The sequence below is a fragment of the Triticum dicoccoides genome, chromosome 4B (assembly GCF_002162155.2).
Source record: "Triticum dicoccoides isolate Atlit2015 ecotype Zavitan chromosome 4B, WEW_v2.0, whole genome shotgun sequence".
Taxonomy (NCBI): Eukaryota; Viridiplantae; Streptophyta; class Magnoliopsida; order Poales; family Poaceae; genus Triticum; species Triticum dicoccoides.
Window position 1 is genome coordinate 656,022,646 of NC_041387.1, and position 17,376 is coordinate 656,040,021.

General features: G+C 48.2%; 2 protein-coding genes across 2 annotated transcripts; one reads left to right on the top strand and one right to left on the bottom strand.

The window, feature by feature from the left end:
- Positions 1-9,238: 9,238 nt before the first annotated feature.
- Positions 9,239-11,893, top strand: LOC119292090 (post-GPI attachment to proteins factor 3-like). Its single transcript, XM_037570918.1, has 5 exons — positions 9,239-9,639; positions 10,383-10,644; positions 10,749-10,948; positions 11,033-11,220; positions 11,365-11,893. The coding sequence occupies exons 1-5, from the start codon at positions 9,518-9,520 to the stop codon at positions 11,649-11,651; spliced, it is 1,059 nt and encodes a 352-aa protein (XP_037426815.1). The 5' UTR covers positions 9,239-9,517; the 3' UTR covers positions 11,652-11,893.
- Positions 11,894-12,600: 707 nt separating this feature from the next.
- On the bottom strand, positions 12,601-17,376 carry LOC119292091 (cyclin-dependent kinase A-1-like). The gene is made up of 8 exons (XM_037570919.1): positions 17,313-17,376; positions 17,003-17,187; positions 16,544-16,664; positions 13,723-13,896; positions 13,382-13,545; positions 13,188-13,275; positions 13,019-13,072; positions 12,601-12,935 (listed from the first exon to the last, which is right to left on the bottom strand). Exons 1-8 carry the CDS (start codon positions 17,319-17,321, stop codon positions 12,846-12,848), a joined length of 885 nt encoding a protein of 294 aa, XP_037426816.1. The 5' UTR covers positions 17,322-17,376; the 3' UTR covers positions 12,601-12,845.

The window sequence follows — 17,376 nt, forward strand, 5'->3', positions numbered from 1 at the left end:
TCACTTATATCTTTTTGGAGTAGTTTTTCATTTACTCTTGTGCTTCACTTATATCCTATGAGTAAATGGTTGAATGAGTTGAATGTCATAAATCTGAAATTATATATGTTTCATTTGCTTATCCCATGGGGAGTAATGACTTCACATCTAAGAAGTAGAGGTTGTAAACTTATTGACGATTAGCAAGCATTGTATTGGTCATTTGAACAATTCATGAAAGAATATTTAAGGAAGAGAGATTTCACATATAAATATATTATCATAGACATTTTATATAATTGTGAGCACTCATTAAGTATGACATGCTAAAGAGTTGATGTTGGACAAGGAAGACAACGTAATGGGTTATGTTTTCTCTCATCTCAGTTAAAGTATATTGTCATGGATCATTCAAACATGTTGAGCTTGCCTTTCTCCCCTTGCTAGCCTAAATATTTGTACTAAGCGGGAATACTACTTGTGCATCCAATATCCTTAAACCCAGTTTTTGCCATGAATGTCCACCATACCTACCTATATGCGGTATTTACCTGTCGTTCCAAGTAAATTTGCATGTGCCAAACTCTAAACCTTCAAATTATAATCTGTTTTGTATGCCCGAATTGCTCATGTAGCAACTAGGGGCTATCAGTGTCTTCCATGCTAGGTGGGTTATTCTCAAGAAGAGTGGACTCCGCTCCTCATTCACGAGAAAGTGGCGGTAACCGGGATGCCCAGTCCCATGATCAAAAAGATCAAAATCAAATCAAAATAATTAAACAAAACTCCCCCAGGATTGTTGTTAGTTGGAGGCACTCGTTGTTTCGAGCAAGCCATGGATTGATGCTTGTTGGTGGTTGGGGGAGTATAAACTTTTACCATTCTGCGTGGGAACCGCCTATAATGTATGTAGTATGGAAGATATTGGGAACTCTTGGTTGTTATGTTGACAATGAGATCATACCTCTCAAAATTATTTATCTCTATTTTAAAAATCGAGCTCTGGCACCTCTGCAAATCCCTGCTTCCCTCTGCGAAGGGCCTATCTTTTACTTTATGCAAGAGTCAAGGTGATCTTCACCTTTCCCTTTTTCATTTTATCCTTTGGCAAGCACTTTGTGTTAGGGTGATCCTAATATATATATATCCAATTGGATGTACGTTAGCATGAACTATTATTGTTGACATCACCCAAAGGTGAATACGTTTGGAGGCAACATTATAAGCCCCAATCTTTCTTTGTGTCTGATTAAAACTTCATAACCACAAGTATTGTGTGAGTGTTAGCAATTGTAGAAGACTATATGATAGTTGAGTATGTGAAGTTTGCTAAATCAAAGCTCTGACATAGACCCTTCCTGGAAATAAGATGAATTGCAATTGTTTGATGATTAAGAATGAAGTTTGCTAGTTTTCAAGAAAGTTTATGGTCTATGCTTTAACATGTGAATTGCTTGTTACTTTATTATGAAAAGTTTTATGAGATGAAAACGACATATAATGATGCTAGTAAAGGTGATTGAAATTATCATTGATTAAACTTGTGCCCGTGCTAGCATTCACACTTCATAAATTCTTTCTTTTATCATTTACCTACTCGAGGACGAGTAGGAATTAAGCTTGGGGATACTTATACGTCTCCAACGTATCTATAATTTATGAAGCATTCATGCTATTTTATTATCTATTTTGAATGATTATGGGCTTTATTATACACTTTTATATTACTTTTGGGACTAACCTTTTAACCGGAGGCCCAGCCCATATTGCTGTGTTATTGCCTGTTTCAGTATTTCGAAGAAAATGAATATCAAACGAGTCCAAATGGAATGAAAGCTTTGGCAACGTGATTTTTTTGGAAGAATAACACCCAGGAGACTTGGAGTTCATGTCAGAAGACCCTCGAGGAGGCCACGAGATAGGAGGGCGCCCCCCCTACTGGGCGCACCCCCCTGTCTCGTGGGCCCCTTGAGCACCTCCCGACCGACTTCTTTCGCCTATATATTCCCTCGTACCCTAAAAACATCGAAAATCAAGATAGATCGGGAGTTCCGCCGCCGCAAGCCTCTGTAACCACCAGAAACCTCTCGGGAGCCCTTCCCGGCACCCTGCCAGAGGGGGGATCCTTCACCGCTGGCCATCTTCATCATCCCGGCGCTCTCCATGACGAGGAGGGAGTAGTTCACCCTCGAGGCTGAGGGTATGTACCAGTAGCTATGTGTTTGATCTCTCTCTCTCTCGTGTTCTCTCACGTGTTCCCTCTATGGCACGATCTTGATGTATCCCGAGCTTTGCTATTGTAGTTGGATCTTATGATGTTTCTCCCCCTCTACTCTCTTGTGATGAATTGAGTTTTCCCCTTTGAAGTTATCTTATCGGATTGAGTCTTTTATGAGAACACTTTATGTATATCTTGCCATGCTTATCTCTAGTGACAATGGGATATCATGTGCCACTTGATGTATGTTTTGGTGACCAACTTGCGGGTTCCGCCCATGAACCTATGCATAGGGGTTGGCACACGTTCTTGACTCTCCGGTAGAAACTTTGAGGCACTCTTTGAAGTACTTTGTGTTGGTTGAATAGATGAATCTGAGATTGTGTGATGCATATTGTACAATCATGCCCACGGATACTTGAGGTGACAATGGAGTATCTAGGTGACATTAGGGTTTTGGTTGATTTGTGTCTTAAGGTGTTATTCTAGTATGAACTCTATGATAGATTGAGCGGAAAGAATAGCTTCATGTTATTTTACTACGAACTCTTGAATAGTTAGAACAGAAAGAATAACTTTGAGGTGGTTTCGTACCCTACCATAATCTCTTCGTTTGTTCTCCGCTATTAGTGGCTTTGGAGTGACTCTTTGTTGCATCTTGAGGGATTGTTATATGATCTATCTATGTTATTATTGTTGAGAGAATTTACACTAGTGAAAGTATGAACCCTAGGCCTTGTTTCCTACCATTGCAATACCGTTTACGCTCACTTTTATCGTTCGCTACCTTGCTGTTTTTATTATTTCAGATTACAAATACCTTTATCTACCATCCATATTGCACTTGTATCACCATCTCTTCGCCAAACTAGTGCACCTATACAATTTGTCATTGTATTGGGTGTGTTGGGGACACAAGAGACTCTTTGTTATTTGGTTGCAGGGTTACTTGACAGAGACCATCTTCATCCTACGCCTCCTACGGATTGATAAACCTTAGGTCATCCACTTGAGGGAAATTTGCTACTGTCCTACAAACATGTGCACTTGCAGGCCCAACAACGTCTACAAGAAGAAGGTTGTGTAGTAGACATCAGTAGCCCAGTCCAGGCAGAAGAGTTATGCGGATACTAAACGCAAGGATATAGTCTATGAACTCGGAGACAGAGCATATCTTCATGTGTCCCCTCTTCAAGGAGTTAAACATTTTGAAGTCAAGGAAAGCTAGCACCACGTTTTGTGGGACCATACAGAGTTTTGGAATGCATGGGAGAAGTTGCGTACACGTTGGAATTGCCCGAAGGATTGTCAGGAGTTCATGATGTGTTTAATGTTTCCCAGCTGAAGAAGTGCCACGCAGAGATGGCCAATATTCCTCTGAGAGATACAGTGCCACTGGAAGCAATTCAGTTGGATAGTGATCTGACTTATGAAGAGAAGCCAGTCAAGATTCTTGAGTTTTGCAGTCGAGTTACTCACAGCAAGGTTATCAAGTTTTGCAAAGTTCAGTGGAGCCACCATACCAAAGAGGAAGCCACCTGGGAGCGAGAAGAAAATCTTTGCAAGGACCAACCAAACCTTTTTGCTGACCAACTCGAATCTCTAGGGCGAGATTCATCTTAAGGGGGGTAGGTTTGTAACATCCCAATTTTCAATTTGGATGTTATACATAGATCATCATATGCATATCATATTTTATTTGCATTTTGGTTGAGATCCTAGAAATCTGAAGCAACTCAAGGACCCAAGGAGAGAGTTGGAGGTTTCACAAATTTTCATGTTTGGATTTATTTTAAATTTGAAAAGAGGATCAATTTGAATTTAATATTTTCTCTCCAATTATTTCCAATAATAAAAATGAATGAGAGAAGATAATACGACTTCTTCAACAGAAGAGAAACATTGGAGAAAGAATTTTAAAATCAAATTATTATTTTATTTGTATTTTATTTGCTATTTTATTTGAATTAGAGAAAACATGCATTTTTGAAAATTGCATTTTAGTCCAGAAAAATGTTCTTCTTGTCCTAAATATTAGGTTTGAACGGTGAAAATTGTTTCAGGAATTTTTAGAATTTTTTTATATTTTATTAAGATTTTCTCTACGGTGAAATTATAAAAAAAACTTTTCCCAGACCGAACTGGGCCGAAGGCCCAGCCGGCCCAGCGCGCCGCCGCCTTCTCCTCCGTGCGAGAACCGGACTCGCGGGAGTCCGGGTTCGCCCCGCCACGCTGCCCGACCCCTCCTCCAAGTCGGAGGAGCCCCCCCTTTTTAAGGCGCCGCCCCACACCCTCCTCTCCTCGTCAAATGCCGCTGCCGCTGCTACTGTTAGTCGCCGCTGCCCCGCCTGGCTGCGGCCCCACCGCCGCATGTTGCGCTGCTCGCTGCCTCACCGGAGCCACCGCCGTCGTTGATCCAATCCAATCAGCCGAGCCGCCGGTTTGTTTTTTTAGAACCGGTAAGAACGGCCTGGTTCGAACGGTTTTATTTACGATTTTTTCGATTTTTAGGGTTAGATCGGTTTAGTTTCCGTTTTAGTTTAATTAGTAAACGTTTTCTCGTTCGTTCGTTTTAACAAATGGTTTTCGTTCGTTTAGTTCTGTTAACGAAATGATGGCCGAGCGTTTCCACGATGACGGAGCGACGGCCAACGGCTTTGGCCGCCGCCATCTCCATGAGTGGGAGGCGCGCCTTCTCCACGAGGCGGACTACCCGGCATCGCCCGACATGCATGTGTTGGGCTCGTGGAGGCTCGGTGCCGGAGGAGTCCCCGTACCCCCGCCGTGCCGAGATCGCGTAGATCCGGTTGGCGCTGCCAGAGGAAGCGCGACAGCAGGCGAGGTACGCCCCCGACAGCACCAACCTCTGGACGACGTACTTCAAGCACCGCCACGCTGACCTGCTTGTGTCGACGAACGGCGCTCCGGCACCACGGGGGCCGCACAACTCCGACGGTGGCCGCCAGTGGTGGGTAGTCCCCGGGTGCACTCTCCACGCCGTCCTCGAGCACATCGAGGGCGACAACGCGCCGCGGATGGAGTACCTCCGCGCCATCCTTCTCGTGTCGGAATGACAGCTCGTGGCTGCCGAGGCGCATGGCGGGCGCGTCCTCGTCTTCCTCCAGCTCCCACTCCTCCGGCACCCCGAAGCCGCTCGTCGCCGTCAAGGCCGAGCCCCAAGAGAAGTTGGAGCGTCGGCGCAGGGGCAACCTCATCATAAACGAGGGTCACCGCCGCCAACCTTCTCCTCCTTCCTGCGGCCATCTTTGCCTGGTCAGGCCGAAGAAGGAGCCGGAGACGCCGCCTGCCGTCGTCAAACAGGAGCACCTCGCCATGGCCGCTGACCTCGAGACCGGCATGAAGTGGGCGCGAAATGACTATGTCCGGGAGGAACTGGAGCACCAGTGCCGCGGCCGCGATGAGGACGACATCGTCATCCTCGACGACACTTACGAGGAGGCGCCGTCGCCGTCCAACCCCGTCTGCCTTGGCGACCCAGGGCAGGGCTGCGACGGGCGGCGGCATAGTTTTAGGGTTTAAATCATGTATTTTAAATTATGTACAAATATGAATGAATTTCGTCTAAATTTCATCCAAATACTTCAAATTTTAGCCAATACATGGGGGCTAACTTGGGGCGGCGGGTGGGAACCCGACCATCCCCACAAGAAAAATAACACCGGCTCGCCACCAGAAGGCACTATTTCAGCCCCTGAGAGTGTTGAACGAGTGGAGATGCTCTAAGGGCAACTCCAACGGGGCGACCCATTTCATCCGCCGCCGTCCGTTTGGGTCGGGGCAGACAAAAGTGGAAGCCCAACGCGCCAACCCAAACCCAAAACGCGTCCGCGCCGACACATTTGCGACCCAAATTTGCGCCCCAAATGCGTCGGCGCGGACGCGAAACGGACGCCACGTGCACCTTCTCGATGTCCACCGCGGCCCCACCTGACGGTCGCCCAACTACCCGCCCCCTCGCCGGTCAGCTTAATTTATGACCCCGGGCCCATGCGTCAGCGACGGCGGTCGTCCTTTTTAAGCCGACTATGTGGCGGGGCCGTCCTCATCCACTTCCCGTCCCCATCTAGGCCACGCTCGCTCCCCCGTCGCCGGCAAGCAAACCCTAGCCACCCCCGCCACCCCAGCCGCCCAAATGGGGCTCTTCTCCGGCAGCAGCAGCAGCAAGTCGAAGGGCAAGGCCCCCGCCGTCCCCTTCCCCGCGGAGTTCACCCCGCCTCCGCCTGCGCCGGCTCGCCGGCAGAGGCAGCGGGTAAACGTGCCCCTGCACCAGGCGAAGTGGCACTGGTGCCACCGCGTGCCGCTGCCGTACCCCGACGTGACGCTGCCGCACGACTGGCATCTGGATCAGGAAAGGATCCCAGTGCCGGCGGCGCCGCGGTCAGCTAGGGCGCACGCGGAGGAGGTGCGTCACCGGCGGGCGCTCCTGACACCGGAGCAGCGCGGCGACGAGGCCTACGCCTACGACTCGCCCAACTAGGCGCGCTGGTTCGCCTTCGAGCACGAGGAGGCGAGGCGGCGCGGCGTGCGCGAGGTCGACCGCAGTGTGTCGCCGCCGCCGCTCATCATCAAGGAGGAAGACCAGGCGGCAGAGGACGCCTACCAGGCGGCCCTTGCGGCCGTCTACCGGGAAAGCAAGGAGGACGAGCGGCACAGGGCGGAGGCGGCAGAAGAAGAAGAAGCTCGGTACGAGGCGGCCATGGCATTGCTCTCTCCGCAGCCGGCGACTGCGTGGTGCTGCCAGTGGCCCCGCCGTCCCCTCCCCGCCGCCTCGCCAAAGCCAAACCGCGGCCGAAGCCGGAGCCCATCGAGCGCTACTCCTGGACAGGAGTAGTGCGCGAGTGGGTGAGGGCGCCGCCATTCTGGATGCAGGCCACGCTGGAGCAAGAGGTGGCGTACCTCGAGCACTGGCGGCAGATCCAGGTGGACAGGAGCGCCGCGAGGGCGAGTACCTCGAGATGCTCGAGCGCGACGCCGAGGAGGAGGCGCGCCAGGCCGCGGCGGCCCAGGCGGCGGCATTGCCAGCGCGGCACAGCCCGCGCCCGACATGGCCGCGCTCTGGAACACGGCGTTCAGCTGGGCCGGTCCGGCGCCGACGCTCATCGACCTCACTGACCCCGAGGACGACGACGACGATGCCTAGGGCAGCGCGCCGGCGCCTAGTTTGTAGTTTGTTTTTAATTTTCTTAAATGCTAATGTGGATGCGTGGACTCCCGCCGGCCTTCATGGGCGGCTTTAATGTTTAATTAATTCAATTTTTATGTTAAATATGCATGCATTTATATATTTCTTTTACGCCGTCAAAATGGGTCGCGTCAGTGTTGGGCGAACGCGCCGATCCAAACGCGGGAGCGGACGCCCGTGTCCGTCTGGCCGACCCAAACGGACAAAAAACAGACAAATGCGCCGTTCGTTTGGGTCGGCCCGTTGGAGTTGCTCTAAGGCCAACTCCACCACGCGACCCTATCCTGTCTGCCCCCGTCCGTTTGGGGTAAAAGGGACAAAAGAGACGGCCCAGCGCGCGGGCGCAAACGGACTTTGTGTCCGCTTTGTGTCCGCTTTCGACCAATCCCCAGCCCAAACTTGCGCTGGTTTTGGGGTGAAACGGACAGCGCGCGGACGGGCGGGACGCGCGCGCTTGTCCTCCCCTGGCCCGCCTGTCAGTGGGAGAAATCAGACCCCCCCCCACGCCCATTTGGCGACATTTGCCTCCATCCCGGCACAATGACAAGCCATTTACTCTTACGCATTGTTGGACGCTCATCAACAATTGCCCCAAGTTCAAGGACCAATACCGTGAACTTCAAAGAAAAAGAGGCAAGAAGACGGCCAAGTTCGCCGGAAGTGGGGATGGCGAGGCATTGAAGAGGCCGAGGGACAAGACCAACTCCAAGGTGGACGACATACGTGACGCCTCATCCATGGCCTTGCATGAGACTTTGCATGGCATGATGTCCCAAAAGGATGTGAGGGACGAGAAGAAGCGGCAAAGCAAGGACGAGCAAATGAAGCAATACCTAGACCTTCAAAGACAGAAGCTTGAGAGGGAGGAGGCGGCCAAGAGGGGGAAGCTCGACATGGAGGAGGCGGCCCGGCAAAGGCAGCTCGACATGGAGGAGGCGGCCCGGCAAAGGCAGCTGGACATCGAGGCCGACAACGTCAAGGCCAGGCAGAGGCAGCTCGACATCGAGGCCACCAATGCCGCCACCAAAGCGAAGGAGGTGGCCCTTGCGATCATGAGCGTGGACTTGTCGAAGATGAGCGACAAGACGAGGGCTTGGTTCGAGGCCAGGCAGAAGAAGATGCTCGACGCCGAAGGCCTGAACTAGGTCATCCGATCGGCGTGGCCGTTCTTTTTTAGGCTGGCATGGGTGCCGCCCGCCCGTCGGGGCCGCTGGTAGTGTGCCGGCGAGAAAACATTCATTTTGGAGGCCGGCTGTGTTGTCGGCCGCTGGCTGTGTTGCCGGCGAGGAGAACTATTCGTTTTGGAGGCTGGCTGTGTTGCCGGCCGCTGGCTGATGCCGGCGATGGACGTGTAGGGCGGCGTGATGAACCGGGGACGCTGGCTGAATTAGTTTTTTAAGTGGACGCGGACAGGATGGGGCAAATGGATGCGGCTGCGCGTTGCGCGCACGGCCACCGCATCCCAGGACACGCCTGGACACGGCCCCAAACCCCTACTCAAACGGACAGAATTCGGACAAAACGGACGTTCGTTTGGGGTCGCCCGTTGGAGTTGCTCTAAGGACGTACGGAGGGGCATGTGAAATACAGCGAAACGCGAGGCGCGGCGTGCCCGGTATCCCCCTCGACCTGCGCTTGTCAGCTGGAGATTAGTTTGTTTATACGTTGCTCCACCTCCTCGCCGGTCTCGTGGGCGGCTGGGCCAGCGATGAACCAAACCAGATCCTGACACGCCAAGAAGGCGCACGGAGCACGCACGTCCATCCACAAAGCGGGCGGGTGGGGGGAGAGGAACGAAAACTCGAGTAAATATCCCGAACAAAACCTGTTGCCATCGCACATCGATCAGGGGGCCTCCGTCTAATCGTCCTCCCTGTCGATTTGCTCCCCCCCACACACGCGGAACAGAGAGAAAAACCATACCCACCACCCCCTAGCGCGCCTCGCCGCGCCAGTCAATCAACCATCCAGCCAGCCAACCAATCACCCCCATCCCCCTCCCCATCTCGCGTGGATTAATGGATCTCCGCCCCGCCCCGCTCTCCCTCTAGCTGCTGCTTCTGCTGCTCGCTACTCCGCGTCCGCCCCGCCCGACTCGCGGAGCCGCGCCGACGGACATGGGGCTCCGCGGGAGAGGGCCGCCGCCGCTGCTGCTGCTGCTTCTCGGCCTGGTGGTGGCCACGGCCTTGGCGGCGGACTCCGCCTCCGCCTCCGAGGGCGACGCCGATCCGCTCTACAGGTCAGCCTTCCTCCCTCCCCGAGATTTCCGCCCTCGTTCCCTCCTCGGCAGTTGGGGGCGGTTCGTGTCCCTCGCGTGTCGGACGCCGATTGCGTACGGTACAACAGTGTTCCGGACAAGCGATGCATCTTTCACCGGGTACTGTTGATTGCTTGATTAACATTGATACTAGTACACTGGTACTGCCGAGTTTTCTAGGGAACCGGAGCTTCAACTAGTAGTAGTTTTGTTAGTGATTAGAGCCGGGAATATTTGCCCGTCCTGTTGAGGGTGGGTGTCATGGGGACTGGAAGCTCCAGAGAGGACCAAGAATCATGGGGGGCCGTGGATGTATGCTTGCCTACTGCGGCTCGGCCCATGGTAAGGTTCGCGTGATCCGCAGCCGCCGATGCGAGATCTCGTGTTAAGATTTGATTACCAGCATTGGACCTGGAAACCTGTCTATAAACTAACTATCTCTTCAGAGATCGAATCTATCCCTATTCCTCTGTGGGGGGAACATTGGTTTGCAGCCACGCCATCTTTGAATTCAGTAATATATCTGAATTCCGAACTCAGCCATCATTCAGGAACATCAGCAGCAGCAAACAAAAACTCTGTACCATCATCTTTTCATCCCACTATTTGGCTTTGTGAAGATGTGCTGATTGTAGTTTGTTCATGCAGTTCAAGCTACTGACTTGGCCAGCAACCAACCAGCATGCTAGTAGTTACTCATGTTTTCCTTTCTTTCTTATTACCAGAGCTTGCTTCGAAAAATGTCAAAGGACCGGCACCCTGAAAGAGGATTCTGTCAAACACTGTGTCGTGCCGACCAATGACCAGCCTGCTGACAAGGCATGGTACGCGCACGAGCCGTTGTACCTGCAGTGGAAGGAGTGGAACTGCAACAGCGAATGCCGATACCATTGCATGATGGAAAGAGAGCAGGAAAGGGAAGAGCTTGGGCTAGGGCCCGTCAAGTATCATGGCAAATGGCCTCTCAAACGTGCTTCTGTGTTTCAGGTACCTCTAGCTCCATGTTACTCTTTATGTCTTCATCAGTACCACAGTTAAAGAATTTTCTGTCTCATGTTCACTTACATGCTGGCTATTGCTTCATTTTTCAGGAACCTCTTTCTGCAGCTCTGTCTGCCCTGACTCTTCTCGTGCAATTTAACGGATGGCTATCGTTTTTCCTCTTGCTTTCTTACAAGCTACCTCTCAGGCCGGAAACTCATGCCACATACTACGAATACACCGGATTATGGCACATTAACGCGCTCTTGGCCATGAATTCATGGTTCTGGTGTGCCATATATCACAGTTGGTACGTTCAAGTCTAGCAGTCTACGTTTTCAGATATGTCGTCTGTCGACAGTTAATTAATCCAGCTTGGCCATCTGTGTTACAGTGATACTGCTTGGACAGAAAAGCTGTACTTGTCATCAGCTGCTGCTTTTCTTGGTTACTCCCTCATCTTGGCCATACTGCGAACTTCGAATCTGAGGGATGAAGCTTCAAGAGTGATGGTTGCAGCTCCAATTCTGGCTTTTGTGACAACCCACATTCTGTACCTCAACTTCTACGAACTCGACAAAGGTATTCCAAATTCATGATAACTTGTTTTGCTTCTGCACGATCATTGAGAAAACTATATGCAGTTAAATTCTGAGATTGGCACTTCCTGGTGATAGTGCTGGAAATTAAAAGACTTGGCTGTCCTAACCTCTTCTAATTCTGCAGGCCTGAACATGAAGGTTTGCACTGTTATTAGCGTTGCGCAGCTCCTTTTGTGGACAGTGTGGGCTGCCATTACAAGGCATCCTTCACGCCTGAAGGTCGTCTTCGTTGCTATCGGCGGTGTCCTCTCAATATACCTGGAAGCCCATGATGTCCCTCCGCGATGGGGATATGTTGATGGTCACGCAATCTGCCTCGCCATGGCTATCCCCCTGTCCTACCTCTGGTGGAGCTTCGCCAAGGAAGACGCCGAGATGCGCACGGCGGCAATTATGAAGAAGAAACGATAACGGGCTTCGCCAGACCAAATACTTGCATCTTTGGTGGTGAATCTGTGAAAACTTGTCTCCACTCATCCAATGTAAAGATGGGTTTTTCATTGTAAATTTAGGAGATCTCGTATGTGAATTACTGTTTTTTCCATGCTACTTTTTGCCTCAGCTCAGGAGGTTTACGTGGTTTGAAACTTGTGATAGCCCTTTGTATTTCTCTCATTTACAAGCCAATTGAGTGTGTGATAGGTTTGTTTTCATCTCTTTTAGATGCACTGTACTGGAAGCAGTTCTGATCTGGATTCGATACCGTAACATGATCTTATGGACTGCATACAAGCACACTAAGGGCCTCTTTGATCCGTGGGATTCTCAAAATGCAGGAATAGAAAAATTCTAAAAATGCAGGAATAGAAAAACAAAAGAATAGTGTCATGTCCTCTTGTACCCTACGTGATTTGGAAGAATGTTTGATAACATAAGGAAAAAACAAAGGAATCCAACAGAGAGGTTTGAGTGGATGATTTCTCTTCTCCAAATGTACTACAAATGAATCCTATGGAAAACTCCGAAGGATTTCAATCCTACAAATCACACGACCATCGTAGGAAAAAAATCCTAAAGATCCAAATCCTCCAAAAATGCTATGAAATTTCTTTGTATGAAAGGAGCCTTAAAATGCGTCTACATTTATTACATATGTCAAATCGACGAAATTGTAGTATTATTATTATTTTACCTGATTATGTAGACAAGGATTGCATTTAGACATGTACAAATCCACAGCGTGAGCTAATTTTGTTGTCCCCACGTAGGCTTTTTTCTAGAACGGCCACATAAAGACTGGTTAGGCTTAGCACTGAACTACATACAATCAACCTAAATGTGTAGAGATAGCTAAAGATGCAGCCCGTTGTAGAACTCTAAATATGTTTAAGTGTTGAGCAAACAAGAAAACTAAAAGAGAGGAGCAAAATAATGGATGCCTCGTTGAAAAATGAACACATGACAATATTTACGTTGAACAAGATAGAGACCAAGATGGTAATCTATTTAGTAGCAATCCTGAGTGCACCTCAAACACACCAGATCTGAAATATTCAGTTGACAGACAAAAATGCCGAAAAGGGGAAGGCAGAGCGTTCACAAAAGGAATGAAACGAGCAGCTCAGCTCAGCTCATACATATGCCAGTCACTACCACATAGCGAGCTCACTGCACCATCTCCATGTCCTTGAAGTACTCATGCTCAAGAGCCTGCCTGGCCGTGATCCTCTTGTTTGGCTCGAACCGAAGCATTTTCTGCAATGAAACAAGAGGATATAATACAGTTACATTACATGATGCCATGTCCACGGTCGTAGGTGGATGTCTTCTTGACTTACCGAGAGAAGGTCCAGGCCAAGAGGTTCAAGATTGGGGACAACGGTTGCAAGGTCCTGGAGATCATCAGTGAAGGTTCCAAAAGGAATGTCAATGACATGGTATATATAGGCCATTATAAACGTACTTGCCATGAGCGTCTAACGGAAAGTTTAAGCGGTGGTCTCGCACCTCTGCCTGCCACCTGGGGAAGGCGGACTTGTAGTCTGGCAAGGAGCTCACGCCTGGCCAAGTTTGTTCATTTGGAGTGCCGAGTACCCTTCATTGGATAACCAGAACGCAACACACAAATCAGATGAGTAGGTAGGCAAGAAGTGCACTCAGAAGATGAGAAATTGAATAGGAGGGCGTGGCGAGATACGAACCTGAATATCTTAAATAGTTCATCAATCTCAGAATCGCCAGGGAGCAGTGGTTTCTGGTTCACCATTTCTGCAAAGATACAGCCCACTGACCACACGTCAACTGGTGTGGAATACTGCCTTGCTCCAAGAAGGATTTCAGGAGCTCTGTACCATAATGTTACTACCTGAAAATACTTGGTCAGTTGACGTGGCATGGAATTGGATAGATAGAAGTATGAGCTTGTTTAGATGCAAAATCACATGTACACACTAAGAGCAAAATAGCATCAACAAATTTATGACAAAGATCGCCCAGGACAGTTTCCATGGCCCCATGTAAACAAGTAACAGAAGAAAAGTACCTCATGAGTAAATGTACGGACAGGAATTCCAAATGCCCTTGCTAAACCAAAGTCTGCAAGCTTCAGTGCATTAGTACGCCGGTCTATCAATAAATTCTGAGGTTTCAAATCTCGATGAAGAACTCTATGAGAATGACAGTAAGCAACGCCGCGGAGTATCTGATAGAGATATGACTGGAGAAAGAAGAAAACAGTCACATACTCACATACCACCAAGATGCAACCAGAAGTTAATGCATTTTCTGAGTCAAACATGAATATGCTTGAATGAAGGTGCAAAAACAGCAAAACAGGATGTAGCGCTTGCACTCATTCTACATTTATTACTTTCTGTATAAGAGTATAAGTATCTCAATAAAGTACTGTTGCATGAACTTGATGTTTACCTACACAACTTAGTTGATCTAAAATGTGTTGCAACAATTCATATTGAAAGCAAACTCTTAACATTACCTGCAAAACTATATGCCAACGAACAGGTAATACTAATCTGAAAATAATATGTCAAGAAATGTGCTAGCTACTTTGATCAAAGGATCACAGACCATGGCTGTCAGAAGTGTTTGTTGAAGGACACGGTGCCAATTCTGTGTGCAGTAAGCTGTCACACAAAGACAGCAACCATGACACAAATGATGCCCACATGGAGACCATACAGTGCTGGGGTGATGGTGGTAGTGCCACACTGCCAATCATTTATAGCAACAGACCTACCACTAAAGAGTGTTGTAGCTTGGGTGATGTTTTATTTACAGCTTGCAGGAGTTACCATAGAGCAAAGAGTGTTGTTACATCTAATTTGAGGAGGAGATAGGCTCTGCTGGCCAGCTATCGTGTTCAGTACTAGAGCCCAAGGCAGTCCTGGAAAGCAATATTGATTATCTGTTCCTATAGTGTAACCATGTTACCCAGAGCCATGTACTAACATTGTTGAAAGTTTGAGACAAGGTTAAAAAGAACTCCAACGTTCACTTTGAGATCACAGAAATTCCCACATTAAGCAGATAAAATAGAGAAAGATTACAGCATTTATTTTGGTTGGCCCAGTTTATAACGGTGAAGACGATGCAACAAATATTGAAACGATTACATTTGTAGAAGAAATACACCTACATTTCCAACAACAAACAATGCATTTGTAAAGCAAACACAGCTCTGTTTTCAAATTTGTAAAGAATTTAGCTAGTTCAAGAATAATAAAGTCTATTCTTACCACAACAATGTAGGTACAGTGTAACTCTAAAGTAAACATACATATATGCCCAAACATCACATGTGCATATAACCTAAATACCAGTGACATTCAGTGCAACAAGTTTAACAATGAAAGACAAGCATATCTCTGAGTCAGACATGAATATGCTTGAAAGAAGGAATAAAAACAGCAAAATAAGATGCAACGCTTGCACTCGTGTTATATTTATTACTCTCTGCATGTAAGTATAAGCCTCTTAATAAAGTAACATTACATGGATTTCATGTTTACCTATACAATTCAGTTGATCTAAAATGTGTTGCAACAATTCATATTGTAAGAAAACTCTAACGTTACCAATACTATATGCCAAAGAATAGGCAATACTAATCAGAAAACAATATGTCAAGAAATGCACCAACTACTTTGATCCAAAGACCACAGGCCATGGTTGTCAGAAGTGTTAGTTGAAGGACACAGTGCCAGTTATGTGTGCAGTAAATAGTTACACAAAGACAGCAAGCATGACAGAAATGGTGCCCACATGGAGATCATACAGTACTGGGGTGATGGTGGTGGTGCCACACTGCCAATCATTTATAGCAACAAACCTACCGGTAACAGTGAACACATGTTTTATTTACAGCTTACAAGAGTTACTGTACAGCAAAGAGTGTTGTACAGTACATCTACTTTGAGGAGATGGGCTCCATTGTGTGCCAGCTATCGTGTTCAGTACTAGAGCCCAAGGCAGTCCTAGAAAGCAATTGTATGTTCCTATAGTGTATCCATGTCACCCACAGCCATGCACTAACATTACTGAAACAAGGTTAAAAAGAGCTCCAAAGTTCACTTCGAGATCTCAGAAATTCCCACATTAAGCAGATAAGATTACAGCGTTTATTTTGGTTGGCCCAGTTTATAACAGTGAAGATAATCCAATAAACATTGAGATAGATTACATTTGTAAAAGAAATACAACTACATTTCCAACAACAAACATTGCATTTGTAAAGCAAACACAGCTCTGTTTGCAAACTATTCATTTTTAACATCTGTTGGCACAGGAATTCAGCTAGTTCAAGACTAATAAAAGTCTGATCTTACCACAACAATGCAGGTACACAGTACCTCTAAAGTAAACAACACATATATGTCCAAACATCACATGTGCATATAACCTACATACAAGGGACATTCACTGCAATAAGTTCAACAATGAACTAGTACACACGTGAGACAGACAAGGTTGCTTTTCCCCAACTGTGCATACAGGTTTACGCTAAGTGTGGCCCTAGTGAACAGCAAAACGGGGACTGTCCTGCCATATAAAACACAGTGACATAAGAAGACAGGTGATACACCATATACGGAGGGCACAAGGCATAATGTGGGTTCTGTATGTGCCTTGTCATGAATAATTGTACAACATATGAGAGCTAATAATTCTTTTACACGAAACAAGAAGGCACTCTTATTGTTCTACCACTCCCAGCACTACCAAGTTGTATGACATACATAATCATCGATCAGTAACAAACGGACAAACAAATGTTCAACCAACTAAATACGGAAAGCAATAGAAGCAAGTCACGGTCATACGCACGACAATGTCACATTGCTCACCTTGATCAAGGCGGGACTCTTGGCAAACTCTGGACAGGAGTCCATGAACTTCTTCAGGTCCAGATCCAGGTACTCGAAGACGAGCCATATGCGCTTCTCGCTGTGGACAACGTCGTGCAGCCTGCAAGAGATGAATTAGCAAAACTTCTCAGCGTAGCAACAATGCATACCACCTACTAACACTCACCCTATAAATAGATGGATAAATAAATAGCAACATCACAGGCAGTACTAGCACATTTCATAGGTTCTAAATCCGCCTGTTCATTTACTGTTGCATAAAAGCGAAGGCCATCCGTCCCCATCTCCATCTCGACTTAATGCCCAGTTCAATCAATCAAATGATCAATGAATCAAGCAGTTAATCCGAGCTAGTTGAGGCAAACCAATGCCAAATCCTAGATAAATCCGGAGCAGGTAGGAACAGAGTGAATGCAAACAACAAACAAACAGACGCACTTGACGATGTTGCCGTGCTGCATCTCCTTGAGGAGCGAGATCTCGCGGATGGCGGTGGAGGGGACGCCCTCGTCCTCCTGCTCGAGGCGGATCTTCTTGAGCGCGATGGTCTCGTTGGTGGCCCGGTCCCGGGCCTTGTACACCACCCCGTACGTGCCCTCCCCGATCTTCTCCACCTTCTCGTACTGCGCAAACACACCACACGCGGTTGAGAAGACGAGAACAGAAAACGAGATCGGATCGGACGAGCCGAAACCCTCGCGCCGCGTCCGGACGGAGGCGGATCGCCCGCTCGCGCGGCGCCGGTTACCTGCTCCATCGGGGGGGTCGGCGTCCAATGCTACGGCGGCGCGGGCGGCGGGAATGGACGAGGA